Raw genomic sequence first — 18,334 nt, 5'->3', positions numbered from 1 at the left:
CTTTCCGAGTGTGCTGTTTGTGTATCGTTCCAAGATGGCTGACAAACGAAGACGAATTGTTGAATAGTGCGGATGTAAACAACAATCCTGACAGGGAAAAAATTATTCAAAATTTTCCTACTCTGAATCGCTAACATAAAAAATAATTTATAGATTATAAAAGTCGACTTAATAAACTCTAAGCTACCGCACTTAATTTTTGTACTGGATTTTTCGGATGCTGTGTTTTGTAAGTTTAATAACTTATTTTTACGGTTATTATTTCTCGATTCAGTTATATATTTTGTGTTTGTTTTATATAAACTTGTGACTGATTCAGGTGGTCCTGGGGACAAGGTTCCGATCGATGAGGAGAGGTTTTTCTCCGGTTGCGGGTCAGAGATCCAGCAGACGGGAAACATCAAAGGTCGCCATACAGGAAGTTAAGTCTGATGGTAGTGGTGGTGACAGCATTAGAGCGGTAGTTATATTAGAGATTCAACGTGCAAGTTGCTTGATTTACAGAAGTAAGGTGAAGAAGACAAGAGAGACTTTGGCTCGGCGCCAGAAGAAGGTTGTTGGCTCAACTGTTCCATCGGACAGAGACTGTGATGTAATTTCCCTTCTCTCATCGCAGGGTTGGGTGATGACTAGGATGATGGGCGAGGCAAACTAAGTATGCAAGGAAGATTCTCCTCTGGCCTGTGAGGGGAGGAAGTCCAGGGCTGGTTGGAGTTCCTTATATTTGGCTGAGGAAGCCTCTAACTTGGAGAGATATGAGTTGTTAGTGAATGTTTCTCGTAAGGAGGAAGAACCTGCAGAACAGTGGTGTGTGGAAGGTTTGGAACAGACCGTTATGAAACAGAAGAAGTGTTTTGCTCGAATACTAAACTTGAAATTAAAGGGTGCTCCGAGGATATGGACAGAAGTGTTTGTATGTTACAGTCTTTTGAAGAAATTCTGGGCCGACTAGAAGATGGATCTCAGGGGGGAAAATGGTTTGACCAAATACAGAACAAGGCTACTGAGATGTGCTATGTCATCTCCGTCACACCATCTCAGACTCCAGATGGGGGATTGGGACGTGTCACAAGTTGGTCACTGGAGGAGCTTTGACAGGTGGTCGAAGATAGAGTTGTTGATGTTGACCTTGAGTAGCTGGTCCTTAAGGACTCTCCCGAAGCCATCTTTCAATCCTCCACTCTTATGGAGGACACTGACGGATTGGATAAAGGAGTTGGATCCACCTGGGTTGTTGACATGGCAGCTGGAATTGAGCATTCCCAGCATATGACAGTACACTAGAAAGCTCCGTGGCTTAGGTTGCTACTGGTAAATTGAAACCTTCAGATTTTCCTTTTGCAGTCAACTACTCGGGACCTTTCCGAGGAAGGTAGAAGCAGCATGGTGGCACTCTGTCAGACCGATTACGCTCTGGTCTTTGACTCCATCAGCAGGGGATCGTGGGATGGCCTCTATCTGCAATCCATCCTGCGGGTGTTGGAGGATAACAGGATCAAAAAGTGTGCTTTTGTGGTCTGCAAGGGCAGATTGGGCAAATTTTACTACAGCCTGTGGAGTATGTAGGCAGAAGGGCAAGGAAGCAACTTCTCGTACATTTGATACAGGCGTCGCGCCATCATCGATGCCTACAGGCAAGAAGCGACCTACGGGTACACCGTTGTGGTTAAGGCAGAGGGGTGGACCTTCGCAGATCTTCTCAGTTTGGTGAAGGGGGCGGTTTCACCCGTGTAAACTGAGGTTCCTTCCGTCCAGCAGAGCAAAGGGAAGAATCTTTACCTCCGGGTTTGGGCGGATAGTGGTGCATCAGATCAACTGAGTAAGGAAATCACCGAAAAGGTAGTGGGTGATACCATGGTCCAAGCTGGTAGACGTGGTAGGAGGATCCACGTCCTTTACCAGGACGTGGATACCCTCACGTTGCAGGACGAGTTTATTCGAGAGGTTCGCAAAACAATAGGTGAGTTGGTCACTATTGATTCTTATCAATGCAGCCGGCTTACACACAGGTGGTCACGTTGGCACTGCCCCTCATTCTGGCAGACAAACTATTATTTGATGGGAATATTACTTCATAGGAACGTCATGGTTTCTTTGAGGGAAAGCCTCACTCCCGGGGGTGGTCCTACCTACGATGATATTGGGCGGCGACTCCCTTGAGGGGTAAAAATTAGACCGTAGTCCTGGTGGGGAATCCCAAATAGAGGCAAGGCATCAAAACCGCAATCTCGATGGGAGTCCTTGGCCCTATGGCATGGGGGAAAGATTCCTCTACTTGAGGCATGACAATCAAAAAAACCAAGTCCTGGCTGCCTGGGCAGGGCCTTGCGTCTTTCCGAGGTAGTTTTAAGGTGAGGGCACCCCTCCCCCCGGAACTGAGTTTATGCTTAATTGCGGGTCTGGCTCTGGAAGGGAGGAAACAAAAGATGACAAAAAAAAGAACTTTAAAATATGTTTTTGCTATAAATAAGCAATAATGATGACGGAATACAAACATATATGAAATGAGTTGTTTATTTATTATAGATTATAATGTTAGTTTCTTTGACGTGGTGTAGTTTTTACGAAAATTATTTCTAAATAGCATCGTTTGCACCAATAACTAATATTCTTTTGAACTTTGTACGCCTACAAAATGCAAAATAAAAATATTAAATTATACAAAAAAATATATAAATAAATAAATAATTTATGAACACCACAGAAATATTAATTTCGAACTATAATAAACGTAAAATTAATTTAATTAAAACATTAATTTGTACTATATTTTATAAACGTAAAACATGTAATGATTTCATACAAAATAATCTATAAATAGCAGCTCAAATAAATAAATACAGTAGAATAAGTAAATAACAAATGAAATAAATAATTAAATGACAAATTTAAATAAATAAATAATGGAAAAAATAAATGAATATAGTAGAATAAACAATAAAAAAATAAAATTAATAATAAATACAAGTCTATCATTTTGGAGGTCTTACTTTTGTGGCAATCAGTAGTAGCACATGTTCCACATGGTTAGTTATAGGAGGCAAGTAGAGGCAGCTTGTAGGGAGGACCGGACTTTAGATTTTACATACACTATAGTTTTTAATACAGAAGTTTTATATTTTTCCGTTCTTTCTTAATTACTGATGTAGAAATTTTCAAATATTTAGTTAAGAATATATATATATATATATATATAGGAAATTATCTTTTTAAGGTAAGAAAATATACATATATGAAATTATATTTTTAAATTAAGAACAATTGATGGAAATTATTATTATAGTTGATATAATGTAATCTTTTTGTATTGCTTCAAGAAAATTGATTGAATCATTGTACCTGATGTTTAGATATAACTAAATATACATAAAGAATTGCATATACACACACTTATATGCTCAATTAAACATCTACTAACATTTTTGCAGGTTTTATATATCAATTTTGAGCTGGTTTTAAATATGGCAGTCTGTATGTATATATATTAATTATATCCAATAACATACAGTGCCAGAATTAAATAATATACTTCATAAGTACCATATTTAAATATGAAATATATATTTCTAATAAATTACAAATATATTAACATTTTAAAATAAGTATTAAATTGGTACTTTATTTATTTCCAAAATAAATTTTTGTTTAAATTTGTCAAAATCTTTATTAATTCAATATTCATTCCTTAGTAGATTGAAATTCACGACTGAAAAATTTAGAAAAATATATACTTAATAGTCTTGATCGTGATTCCTAGACTTTATTAACAGTTCAGGAAAAAGAAACACAATGCATTTAAAAATTAACTACATGAACAAGGTGAAATAGACCATATCTATAAAAGTTGAGATAATGAAAAAATAAAAAAAGATATAACTGTTGCATTAACATTTAAAATAATATTTTGTTAATTTCTTTTTATTTTTTCAAATTGTCACTTGTTCCTTTAATTATAAAATATCAGATTAGTAAATATTCTCTAATTTGAATTACAATAAAAAATGAACAATTCACAAAAATAGCAATTCATACATATGAGTATAACATTTTGCGGTAGAGTATCAGTAATCTGAATGATAAATATCTAAATATGATAAAAAAGTGTGACCTGATTTGAAAATAAACTTTAAAGAAAACCTTAAAAACTTTTAATTTTTATTAATGATAACAGTGAAATTACTTTTTTTAATCCTCAATAATCACACATACTTCCAATTTGAGTAAAAAATAACACTTAATTACACATAGTCAGAAACTATGTGTTTTTTATGGGATAAAACATTCTCTGAAAGATGAGAGAAGATTGAAAATGAGTGCCATCATCAAGAAGGTGTCTGACAAACGAGAACATTGTTGCAATTTGTTACCATTTGATGACTGACAATTGCTTCATCACTGATGAAATTGCTGCTTAACTTGAGAACATTATGGCAGTATGCAAAAAAATCATTCATGATGAGCTTGGGTACAGCTAAGTGTCAACTTGTTGGGTTCTGCTCCTTCTCTCAAGGAACCAAAGAAATGATGCTTGTCTCTTGACATCTGCCAATGGCTACTGAATTAGTATGAGATCAAGGAGAACCTTTTTCTAACCATTTATTTATAACCATTTTCGTAACAGTAAAATTCAGATTATGACAATCAGGGAGCAGCTAGTTTTACAGATGCTCAACATAGTCGACTAAGATAAATATGGAAAGCCGTTGCTGAACAAAATATTCCAAATGAACAGGATGTCAAGAAGCATATGTTAGAAGCCATTTCAGTAAGAAATCAACAAAATTGGAAAATTTAATGACGATATGCGCATTGGTATGTAGATACTGCAAATGTTTGGGGATGAACTATAGCACAAATGTAAAACTTATATCTACAATGTGTAATAATGAATGTAAAAAGTTTATGTGCTTACCGTACTTTACTAAACATCACTGACAGTAAAATCAGATTTTGGAATAAAAGGACTAGTGCTAATTTTGTACTGTAATTTTATTATTTTTGATTACTTAGAAAACGTATATGTACATTAACATTAACAATGAATTTAATTTAATTAGAAGATATTAATTGGGAGAGTAATGCCAATGATACTGACAACACATAAATGATATGTGCATCATTATGAGGCGAGGAGTAGCACTAGTGCACTCACTTTTTTTTATTTGAGGTTAGTATTAAATTTTAACTATATATACATATAAAAACATGCTTTAAAAATTAAAAACAGTTATAATTTGTTATGGTCTGACAGACAGGTTTTCCCTTGTGCACTGTGGCACCAGAACTACTTCCTATACACTAGGCCAGCCAACATATTAAAAAATATAGGTAATATTTGATATGTTCTTAAAATTAATGTGAACCATTTGTTTTCATAATTATTTTAGTTTATCACCAAATATTTTCTGAAAAAGTATTTGTATCTCATAAGATCCACTGTGTAGTACATACTTGAATTTTAGTTGAGGTTATGTTTGATCGCTTACAAAACTGTATGCATTTATATTTACATTTACAGCATGTTTTCTGCTGTCATTCTGAAATTTATTCATAATCTTTGCTTTTTGAATTTTATAAATTTCATTTATTATATTTCTTGAACGGCTTTGTTATAAAATATTAAATTTCTGCCAGATGACATTACTGCCATGGTAAACATACCTTTGGCAATATCATTAAATAGTGATGATGAACTGGAAACTGTTTTCTAAAACAGTTTATGCCTGCAAAGCCACATAGATGGGGATACAAAATATTCATTCTTGCTGGAATAAGGGGCTTTGCAAACAAAGTAGAATGAGACTTAGGACCGAGTGCAAATATAATTGTAAGATTCTCGAATGATTTCGAGAACTATCACTATAAGCTATATTTTGATAATTATTACATAACTCTTCCTCTTCTTGTGGAACTGGAAAAGAGGCAGATTCATGGTCCGAGTACCTTTTGCAGAAATCGATTTCTCGGCACTAAACTTTGTAATGAAAAGTATATGAGCAAAATGCCTTGTGGGTACTCTGAAAAGTGCACTACTTCAATTGAAGTAGTAGAGATATCAGCAGTAGGAAAAGATAACAGAACTATTATCTTGGCCTCAAAATTTGTAGAAGAACCTAAAACATCAGTAAAAAAGTATGATAGAAAAGAACGCAAAACAATTAATGTCGAATGTCCCCAAATAGTTACTATATACAATAAACATATGGGAGAAGTTGACTTATCAAACAGCACGATAGGTATAGGAATAGTTTAAGAAGCAAAACATGGTATTTTAGTTTGTTTTACCGTTTACTAGGCTTGGTAATTGTAAATTCCTGGTTGCTGTATAAAAGGGGTTGTTCGGAAGGAGGTGAAAAAACTAAATTAAAGCTTGCTCAGTTTCTCACAGAAATCGGAGTAGCCTTATGCAAGTACGGGGAACCCATCACTCCATCAAAAGGTCTGACACGAAATGAAGTTGAAGAACAGATACGACTAAACAACAAAAAGGTCCAGCTGCTATAGCACCACCAAGAGATGTGAGACTGGATCAAACATCATACTGTCTCCTCTTTTGTGATACATGTCCCGCTTAGATCCAAACCAATTTTTGGGACATGGAAGTAAAGCAACGTGGGGAAACATTTGATAAATAATTTTTCTATTATTTAGGATGCATTCTGCGTGTAATATAAGTTTTTTCATCACAAATAAAAAAGTTATGCAGTAAGGGTTATTATGTCTGGAAAGTGATAAAATACAAGAATTTTCTTCACAAATAACTCATTTTAAGTAACATTATCTAAGTTTTTTGTTTCATATTACTGACACTCTACGTTACTTTTTGAAAATTTTTCATTTTAATCATACTAAGGTTTTACTACGATAACTATTATTTCTTTCTAATTCTATAATATTATTATATATAAACTTATATAGCACACACATGATAATTTGTATTTTTGTATACATTATAAATGTATACAGGTTTAGCAGTAATATATTTCTAACTAAGTATTATTATACAATTACAACAATGTTTGCATATCAACAAAATAACATGTATTGCCTTCTTTTTACTTACAGTTAAATAATATAATAATAATACATATTAAAAAATTAACAAATCTATAAAATAAGATTTAAATTATATTTTCGTATTAACAAAAATGTTTTTCATGTACAAATAAAAATATTATAGGTGAAATATTATTATATGGCCATCAATTAATAATTTTTTTTATTGGAATATATAAAAATTGATTAGCAATCTTTTTTATAATTTGAAATATACTGACAGTATATATTGTCTTGCAAAAATTTTGAAATAATTCAGAATTAGCTTGAAATGCTATAATAATTATAAAACTCATATAGCATTGCCATTCTATTAGATATTTTCTGAGTTTATTTTAATTTTTAAATATTAATAAACAAAATTATTGATGTTTTTATAAAAAAATCAAGAATTACTGTTTATAGAATGTGCATATCAGAGCACAATCTGCTAGATAATTGATTAATTGTTATAGAGTACCCATTTAAACTGACCTGCTTTACTAAATGATTAAATTTTGCATTAACACATTCATAATTGATCACATGGATTCACATGATGTGTCAGATCTGTATGATTTAGCAAATATTAATTTTAGTTTTTAATGGCAAAATTAAACAAGTTGTTGGATTTTTATTTACAAAGCCTATAATATGCTGTATTGTGCAATGAACAATTTCTAGTTTCTACGAAGACACTTAAAACCTGAAATGCAATAAATGTATTCATCATAAAGTAAACCAAAGTTTTTGCACAAAGCATAAACTTACAAACTATAACAGATATGGGAATGTATGAGGTTATATATACGAGGTGCGACAATAAAGTAATGAGACTGATTTTTCTTTGCAAGATGTGGCAACCCTGCAGCTTGCGTAGGCACACCATCTTTGCCCTTGGTCTATAAGCTACTTCTAGTCCAAGCGGTACATTGATGCAACTGCTCAGTCATGAGTTGTGCTGTAATAAGTGAGCATGTGTTTGTCTCTCGTCACAGAAATGAAACCGCAAAATATTGTAACGTTGTAATGGCAACGGTATGCCATTTTTTTTGCGTTAAATTGGATGAAAACGCGACAACTTACGGTAAGCTTCAGAAGGCTTTTGGAGAGGAGGTTATGTCAAGAGCTCAAGTTTTTCAGTGGCATAAAATGTTTAGTGAAGGCAGAATGAATGTTGAAGATGAAGACCGCAGTGGACGACCATCAACCTCACGGACAGATGTCAACTTGACCGGGGTGCGTGAAATCGTACGAACTGATCGAAGATTATCCGTGAAAATGATCGCAGAAGAACTCAACATCGATCGAGAAACGGTTCGTCTAATATTAACTGAAGATCTTGGTATGAGAAAGATTTGTGTAAAAATGGTCCCCAAAATTCTCACACAACAGCGAGAAACACGGAAAAATGTGGCAGCCGATCTGTTAGAGCAAACGGAAATCGATCCAGATTTGTTGAGCCGTGTTATCACTGGTGATGGAGGTTGGTTTTTTCAATATGATCGAGACAAAACGACAAAGTTCGCAATGGTGCTCAAAGGGATTACAGAGACCAAAAAAAGCTCGCATGTCAAAGTCAAAAGTGAAATGCATGCTTGTGTGCTTCTTCGATTCCAAGGGAATTGTTCATAAAGAGTGGGTGCCTCCTGGACAAACAGTTAACCGATATTTCTAAAAAGAAATTTTATAAAGACTTCATAAACGAGTTCTTCGTGTCCGTGCCAACATTGCTGATAATTGTATTCTGCATCACGATAATGCACCATTCCATACTGCTCTGTCAGTAAACAATTTTTAACCTTATACAAATTTCAGTACTACCACAGCCACCTTATTCACCAGATATCGCTCCGTGCGACTTTTTTCTATTTCCAAGAGTCAAAATGGCGGTCAAGGGACACCATTTTCAAACAACATAAGATGTCCAAAAAGCTGTGACGAGGGTCTTGGAGGATATTACAGAAGATGAGTTCCAGAAATGTTACCATCAATGGCAGAAGCGCTGGAATAAGTGTGTGCAATCAGAGGGGAACTACTTTGAAGGAGACAACACTAAACATGACTAAAACGGTAAGCAACATTTTTTTTCACACCAGTCTCATTACTTTATTGTCGCACCTCGTATATATATATATATTTTTTTATATACACACACATTGCAAGATTTTCTAAAGTAGAGAATGCAACACACATTTCAATCCTGTAGATACATATATTAACACCTGCAAAATAGCAAATCTTTTACTTAAAAAAAAATCCAGTATGATGCCCACATAATAGTGCTATACAAACTAATAATTAACTAATAGCATGTATTGATATGTTAAATAAATTTCTCAGGATTAGATCCTCATAAATCTGTCATTCTCATTTATTTGTACAATTAATATTTATTAATAGCTTTTTTTAAATTTAATTCACGTTTCATATGAAATTAAATGTTAAATTTTCTTAAAATAATTTTTAAATGCTCACCCAATATAAGCATGATTATATTAAATATTACAGAATAACATTTACCTGGTACAAAATCAATGTGATTTATTACTTTCTTGTTTCAAGGATACCTAATTTTTATACACCTCGAGATTTGTTAACTTGTAAGAAATATACAGTTGTCTAAGAAAAAAACATAAAATACCCGTTCATTATTAAAAAATTTCAATTTCGTTTTTCTAAATAATAAAAATAGTTTGAGGTCAATTTCTGATTTATTTTTTATGAATTAAATAAAAAAAAAATATTAATTCATTTAAATATTTCTATTATTACTGTAATAAAAATAAATTAACAATTTTGATCTTTAAAAAGTAGCTGAATATCAAAGGCTATAGTATTTTTCGCACTATTTTCTGGGGTATTATTGTTTTCTTTCAGAAAAAGACAGAAAGGTGTGATTTTTAACAATTTATGTTCCTGTTTCTTTCAAAACCAGACATCTACGAGAAGTCTTTATTTAAAACACGGACATCTGTCCAACGAGTCAATGGCAGATTAGAATTCCTATTGACAAAACTTCATTTCATAAAATTGAAATTATTTTAAAAAAAATAATATCCAAAAATTAGGTTTTTAATTTTTATAATTGAAATAGTTTAATTAATGGTCTTTATTATTAATGGTCTTATTTTCACAAAAAAAACATCATACTGTCATAGAGCAAATCATGATCATTCCAACAGTGGGATGCCGATTTTCATAAGGTCCAACTACTCGAACTGTTTACATATCCATATTAGGCAATTTAAAAAAAAAAATTAATATGCTTCTTAAAAAATCCAAAATAATATTATTCTAGTATATTAATTTTTTTTTTTTTTTTGCTTGATTAACTCACCACATAAGCTTGAAATTGTACATGAGAGGTGTAAATTGGATTTTTTAGCGTATGAAAATTATTATGCCTGACTGAAATTTGAACCTAGAACCTCCAGATGAAAGGCTGAGAATTTACCACTCCAACATGGAGCTTGGCAATATTTCAAATAAATTTTAATAAAGTTTTGCTTCAACAGGAAATGTATTTTTATCAATCTTCGTTTCTTTTTTGGGTTTTAAACTAACTTTTTTGTAATTAGTTTAGCCACAAAACATATGTAAACTTACATCTGTAACAATTTTAAAATTAACATCTGAAAATAGTGAAGAAAACACATTTACTGGTAGACTAGAATATGATATATAATGACTTATTTATAGGATTGTCAAGGTTGTCAAATGAAAAACCTCATTAATGACTGTACATCATTATGAATGGTTGGAGGGATAAAAAGTATGTAATTCTATAGATTCTTTGAAACAATTATATGGTCTTGCGCTCATACAAAAATCAACATTAAAGCAAGTAGAGATTCAGATCTTTTTTTAAGACGAAATAGAGTTTTTAAAGGTATATTTCTGATTAATGACTAAGTTTTATTCTATTAAACAAACTGTAGTTTTTTCAATTTTTTTATAATTTTTAAGAAAGTATATTTTTATGATGCATAGTAATTTAACTAAATTACTCTTCACTATAATTTTTTGAAAGCTTTATAGATATATTTTGCAGGAAAAGAATGTGAAATAAATATTACACAATATGATTTAACAAAAATATTCATGAAATGAAAATTTTAAGCAGTTATAATGTACATGGATGATTCAAATTCTTTTTCTTCATCATCTCATTATTGGAGCAATGGTGAATTATATTAATCACCTACATGAAAGTAAATGAGAAAGAATAGGTGTGAAATACTACTTGGTATGCTCCACTATGCAAAACAGCTCGAGCTGATGACAGGCTTTATAATGTACAAGAGGTGATTGATGCTATTTTAGCAAATTATAGAATGATATAGTTCTAGAAATCAGTGTTTATAAATGAAAGCACGGTACTATTTTTAAGTTGAATTTTCTTCAGATAATATTTAAAAAGCAAATGCTATATTTATAGCGTAAAAGTTTTTAAATTTTGTGTTAAGGATTTACTTCATTTTACTTCAATATAAAGTATATTGAAGTAAAAAAAAAATGTCAAAGACAGTTTTGAAAAAGTAATTCTAATACTAGCGGAATCTTATCTTGGTTATGATCAAATTCTACATACCAACAATCGGTACTGAAGTGTTCAATTTGCTAAACATCTATTAAATCGTAGAACACATTTAGCTGACACGATAAGAATAAATAAAAAATCTAATCCACCAGATGTCACAGAATGGAAATTGATATTGGATGACTGTGTTGCAGAGAAAAATGAAAACAATGTTATAATTCTCAAGCGGTAAGGTAAAATAGATATCCTCGTAATCATACAGTTCAAGAAATTTCCTCATGTAAAAATGAAGAGGGGTTTTCATTTTCTAGAAACAGTTTTTTTTTAAAGCGTATACAATATCTAGGTTATATGTGAAGATTTCAAAGAAGATATTGTAAACAATTTCTACACATGATGAACTGTAGACATTATCCCACAATTGTTTCTTGAAGAGATATTTAAGCAATCTTATGTTATCATTGTATTTTCTTTGCTTGATTGTAATCCTGGTGATATTATTCCTTCCAATATCTATGGAGTGGATTTGTCCTGCAAATCTGAGATGTAAGTAAAAATTACTTAACTGTTCAGCTATAGAATGATCGGTGCAGTTCATATCTATAGAAGTTCTGTTATGTAGAGTGATTTGTGTTGGTGGTAAGTCAAGCCTGGTGATGTTTGAGCTGGGCTCAAGGCAGTCCATGTAGATATCCCCATCACAATAATTTTAAATAAAACATATGATAAAAGAACAGATGCATTGAAACAGACCGTGATAAATAGGGAATGAAGGATAAATTAGGCCAAACATAAATATAGTTATGTAAATATGCTAATTATGTTTTTTTTTCTTCAAGTTTCTATATTAACGCATGTGGATATAAGGTGTTTTGTATAGCCTGGAAATTATAATATAATTATAAGTTATTTAAACTTTTTTATGGATTATAAAAATGAATTTTTTCTGTAGTTATAAAAAAAAGGAAATTTGAGTGTGACTTTACTACTGATTTTGTTGCAAAAGCTAAGTAAATTGATTTTTATGTTTAATTACAGCCTATATTTTTGTGATTGAAATGACATAAAATGAGTTAAAACTGACTGGTTCATTAAAAATAATTTTATTACTGTTTCAATAGGTTATTTTTTGCTTAAAAACTGCTTGCCAGTCAAAAGTAGTACATTACCAGTGATAGGGTTAAGCTAATCTATAAATCTATAAAAAAAACATATATATTTAAAATGAATAAACATATATAAATAAACATATATATCAAATAAATGCTAATAATGAATAAACTGTTGATTTGTTTCCATTACCTTTTTTGTGCTAAATATGCAGCGCGTGATAAATTATTATTTACATATAATAAATATGATAGAGCAGTCCATGCCTGGAGACCATGTTCCTCATGAGTCCAAGAAACAGGTATTCGTCTTTCCATTTCTGAAATTTGCTAGTAAAGCAGCTAATATATCGATACCTCTTTGATTACTAGGATCAACTGCATGAACCTGTCAATAAATAATTACATAGAATCACACAAATTATTGAATTTATATCATTACACATTGAATGAAATTAACATTTAAGTTACTCGGTTTAATTTTCATTTAAGTTACTTGGATTAATATCTTTCTTCTCCATTAATTCTACCCTACTGAAGGGCATTTGTATGTGTGTCTGTCCCCCTCGGCTGAGAACATGCTTACTTGATCGAACATACTGCCCGTAAAGAAATCGTAAATTTTTTTCTTAAATATTAATAAACAATATATAAGAACAGTAACAATAATTATAAAATAAATTTTACTACTATAATTCATTCATTCAATTTCGTAGCAGATCTTAAAACACAACTATTTTTGATAAAAATAAATCGATACTGAAAATACTGTTTATATATATATACTGTTTATACTTAGGATCATATATACGATTTATTTTTGGCCTTGTAGTTATAATTAAACAAACATATAGGCAAAACACATGGGTCAAATCAAGTGGTAAACAATAATAAAAATTAGAAGAATTTTGAATTCTATAAATCCTCCTAGCTATTTATTGATTTTGAAGCTAACTTCTCTTTTGTTATTGTGTCAAGGAAGTTAGTTTTGTATTACAATAATTTATTTCATAAATTGAATATAATATATAAATAATACATTGATTAATTTATATTTAAGCTTCCAGCTTAAAAGGAGTAATATAATATAGCGAGGAGTAAGTATAATAGCTATAAAAAGGAGTAATTAATTAGTTTCTTTATATTATCTATCCCAGTTTTTCTTTTAAGCGAGACATATATAAACGACCTGATGTAAAAGATGCACCATTAGCAATATTTTGTACTCTGAGAGTACAATATTCACTGTAGTCAGTTCCTTAATGAACAGAATGAAAGTGTCATTTGTATGGCTTAATACTTACTGCCTGCATTTTAATAGACCTGGCATGCTTTTAAGCAATCACACATTTGGTTCAGAAAAATCATTGGGAAACAACTACACTCCTCACTTTCCCTAGTTATACTTGAAAATGGCTACATCAATTTCAAGAATAACTTAAAATTCAAGTCAAGTCACCTACAACCATTATGGATATATCACTTAACATAACAGACATACAAATAACTTACATGATAAATCCCCTGCAATGTGATATATCCAACAATATCAATGTGATATCCAACAGATCACACATAACATATAATGTAAGTAGCACAATTCACCTGGCAACAAGTCTCAAAACTCTTGCTGCAATACGATGTAATTGACTCTAAAGTAACAAGAAATTAGTAGTTTATAATTATCACTTACTTTTCCCCACAGAAACCATAAATCTTGGTAATTAGAATGTAAGTTCACTACGTTATTTTTATCTGTAATATGTTGTTTTACGTTAATTCTACAATCCCTGGAACCCTGATTTTGAGATATTTAAGCAATCTTATGTTATCATTGTATTTTCTTTGCTTGATTGTAATCCTGGTGATATTATTCCTTCCAATATCTATGGAGTGGATTTGTCCTGCAAATCTGAGATGTAAGTAAAAATTACTTAACTGTTCAGCTATAGAATGATCGGTGCAGTTCATATCTATAGAAGTTCTGTTATGTAGAGTGATTTGTGTGGGTGGTAAGTCAAGCCTGGTGATGTTTGAGCTGGGCTCAAGGCAGTCCATGTTGATATCCCCATCACAATAATTTTTTTCTTCCATACAGGCAAGCTTTCAAGAACTTCTGCGATCACATCTTGGATTCCTTCAGTTACCTTGTGATTTGTAAATTTCAACTATGAAAATGCCACTCTTATTAATGATTAGTTTTACGGTACAACCTCATAGGTATGCTCAATACCAAGGGTTTTTGAGTTGTGACTCTCTATTATGTTCAACAGCTCTTGACTTACAAATATGCCAACGCCTCCTTTTATGTGGTTCTGGTTATATAATATTCAATGAGGACATAGCCACATATACATTGTATTAAAGCATTACATATAATAAATTGTTAAGTTGAAATTAGTGTTAAAAAATTGTATAATCAAAAAACAGGATTTAAAAACAGCATTTACCAATTTTTTTTTGAATTTGCACAATTTTCCTTATTTTCAACATGAGTTCTTAATGAAATCTCAAAAAGTATAAATAATTTACAAGACTTTATAAAATTCCTAAAAATGCCATTAAAGATCTTTTAAACATGAAAAAATTGTCATGTAAGGAGATGTTTGTATCAACATATAATTTATTGAGTTTTATGTTTGTACATACGTGCAACTGTTTATATACAAACATTATTTAGCCTAAAAAACGAAATTAAGTTGTCCAAGATTATCATACAAGGAAAGAGAGAAAGAAATATCGACATCAAAAAATATAATATTAAATTATTTCCAAAGATCTGACCATCCATAAAGACTAACTTAATAAAGAACTGTCAAATAATGTAAAATAGTGTAGAAAAAAATCCCTTTCAGCATGCTGAAGCAACATTTTGATCATCCTTTGCTGTAAGGATTGGTCATATCAAAAATTGTTTAAGATAAAAATTTTAAGTAATATTTAGAGGACTAACAACCACTTTAAACCGATTCAATACTGTGCCTATTAAGGGAGGTATTTTTTTTTTGTCTTCAAAAGCACAGTTTTTCCAAGTTTTATAAGATAATTGTTTTAAAGTTTACACGCTTACATTTTTATCCGCTAAAATCCTCTATGAAAAACAAAAATTACAAATCACTGTTCCTGAAAAACGAAGGAATGAACCCGGTTCAAAAGTGCAAAAAGTATTCTGTGAAAGTTATATAAAATTCTATTAGTTTCAAATTTCATCGTTTGAATTTTTTGCTAAAATATAGTGTTAATTAAAAAATGTGCTTTTACAACAAGAGAAACAGGTTTATTTAATTTGTTGTCCTATTACTAATTTTTGTAAAGCGTATGAGCAAGGAAAACTAAAATAGGTTTATTCTCTAAATTTTGTTAAAGTAGGTTATATCAGTCACATGTAATCTTAACAAATAATAAAAAAGACAGGAATCCAAATAACGATGCATTACTGTTAACATAAAAATAAATTGCATGTGCAGTACAACTTGAAGGTGTCACAGCATTTCACCCAAACAAAACCAATTCTAAAATAAAGCTAGTATTTACAATACACTACAACATAACACATACACATCATTATTTAAATAAGAATTAATTAATCTACTTATAATAGAAGTCCTAAGCAAGCTATATTGATATAAATATATAAGAAAAAATGTAGTTTTTTTTAAAGACCTAAGAAAAGCAACCCACATACACATCCTCAAAAAAAATTATTTTTTTTAGCACCGCGTGGTTTTCATAATTTTCAGCAAAAATTCAATGAATAGGCGGCTTTATCATATATGTAAGTTACAATGGCAAAAACAAGAAAAACAAATATGCAATTCTGCCATTAAATAATTATCTACAGAGTACACACTTTTTGAATGTAAATAATTTTTTAGGACAGCTTTAAATTAATACTACTGATACTTAAAGTGCCATTTGGAAAGTATTAAAAAATTATATTCTTGAATAAAAAAGACCTCTGTCAAAAGAAGTTAGTCTGCGATCCGATACGTATGTTTACTTTTTTATCCTTTGTTAGTTGTGGACAATCTGAGATCTTAAGAGATTTTATATTTTTTTTAAATTTATGTGGGCGACAGCTCTGAACTCCACTATTGGTTGGCCTTGAACCATGTGCTCTTTAGTCACACTCTTGTTATGTTCATTGTACTTAGCAAGACTCTTCTGGATCTGGTCGACTCCCGCTATTTAAATCATAGGTTTTTTAACTTAATATTTACTTGAATTTTAATATATGATTTTTATAATTATTTCAGAAAAATAAATAATTTTGATTTTATGTTATAAATAATATAATAACAATTAAAATTACAATAACAGAAGGGAAAGTGTTTATCTACTCTCCGGTCTAATAATGATGACATGTTAAAAAATAGGGCTAGAAGAAAAAACAACAGCTATTGTTGTTTTATAGCAAAACTAAATGGAATGTAATGATACTAAGTTGGAATGGACACTTAGATCAAATGTATGCCTGCTATGATGTACCCAGAGCCGTTAAGCACTGTAATTTATTTCATTATTCTAAACGCTGCTGGAGTAAACAGTCAAATTATTCACGCTGATAATAAAAGTAAGATTAAAAGCTGGTGTTTTTTTCACATAATTTATCAATTGCTTTGGTCTCTAACCACCAGCTGAAATATGACCCAAAACGTTTTTTCCTACTGGCTTGAAGCGGTACGTGGAAATGGAACCTGCTACTTGCTTTAATACTAGCCAAAAGAGACTTCTGTTTGCTTTACATAAGTAAAAAATTAAGAAAGCTTATGAAATAGATTTGCCATGTTTGCAAAGCCAGGTAACATTGTAGAATGAGAAGCAAAACTGGCTGTGATTAAATTGTTTCTCTAACGATACAAATGACTGAGAGATTGACAAACTTAGTTTTCCTTTTTTAGTTCTATTTTACGTTCCTATAATTTTATAGGATATAAATGTGAAGAATACAGAACAATTAGTTTAACTAGTCATGCATCAAAAATCTTAACTAGAATTCTATACAGAAGAATTGAGAGGAGAGTGGAGGAAGTGTTAGGAGAAGACCAATTTGGTTTCAGGAAAAGTATAGGGAGAAGGGAAGCAATTTTAGGCCTCAGATTAATAGTAGAAGGAAGATTAAAGAAAAACAAACCGACATACTTGGCGTTTATAGATCTAGAAAAGGCATTCGATAACGTAGACTGGAATAAAATGTTCAGCATTTAAAAAAAATTAGGGTTCAAATACAGAGATAGAAGAACAATTGCTAACATATACAGGAACCAAACAGCTGGATTGTAACAATGTAACTTAAAATATAGATAAAACTGTCACACTGTGCTTCTTGGTTAAACATAACATTGCAGATTGTGTGGCCAGAATTCCCATTATATTGATGGTAATTTTGTTGTCCATAAAGCAAAACCTTTAGGTTTTTTATTTGAAAAATTATTGTCGGATAATAAAACTGATTTTGTTTACGAAAATTGAGCGAACAGTTTTACTCTGAAGCATGTTTATAAAACACTAAGCTTGTAATCATTATCGATTACTTTTACGCCTAAATATTTTCTCGTATAATGTGTAAAGTCCAATTTGTGGGCTTTTTAAAAACATAACCTTTTAGGATAAAAAAAGTGCTTTCAGATCATTATTAAGGCATACT

General features: G+C 31.1%; 1 protein-coding gene across 4 annotated transcripts in view; it reads right to left on the bottom strand.

Annotated features, from left to right (window-relative positions):
- The window catches only part of LOC142329676 (uncharacterized), a 317,008-nt gene that overhangs the window by 59,733 nt on the left and 238,941 nt on the right, over positions 1–18,334 (bottom strand). For all 4 annotated transcript variants that reach the window (XM_075374367.1, XM_075374365.1, XM_075374364.1 and 1 more), the window contains one exon: positions 12,881–13,075. In XM_075374367.1, the coding sequence (XP_075230482.1) occupies positions 12,881–13,005 (125 nt within the window). In that variant the 5' untranslated portion in view covers positions 13,006–13,075. The remainder of the gene's footprint in view (positions 1–12,880; positions 13,076–18,334) is intronic.

The sequence above is a fragment of the Lycorma delicatula genome, chromosome 9 (assembly GCF_047948215.1).
Source record: "Lycorma delicatula isolate Av1 chromosome 9, ASM4794821v1, whole genome shotgun sequence".
In the NCBI taxonomy this organism is placed as follows: Eukaryota; Metazoa; Arthropoda; class Insecta; order Hemiptera; family Fulgoridae; genus Lycorma; species Lycorma delicatula.
This window is presented reverse-complemented; position numbering and strand designations above follow the sequence as displayed.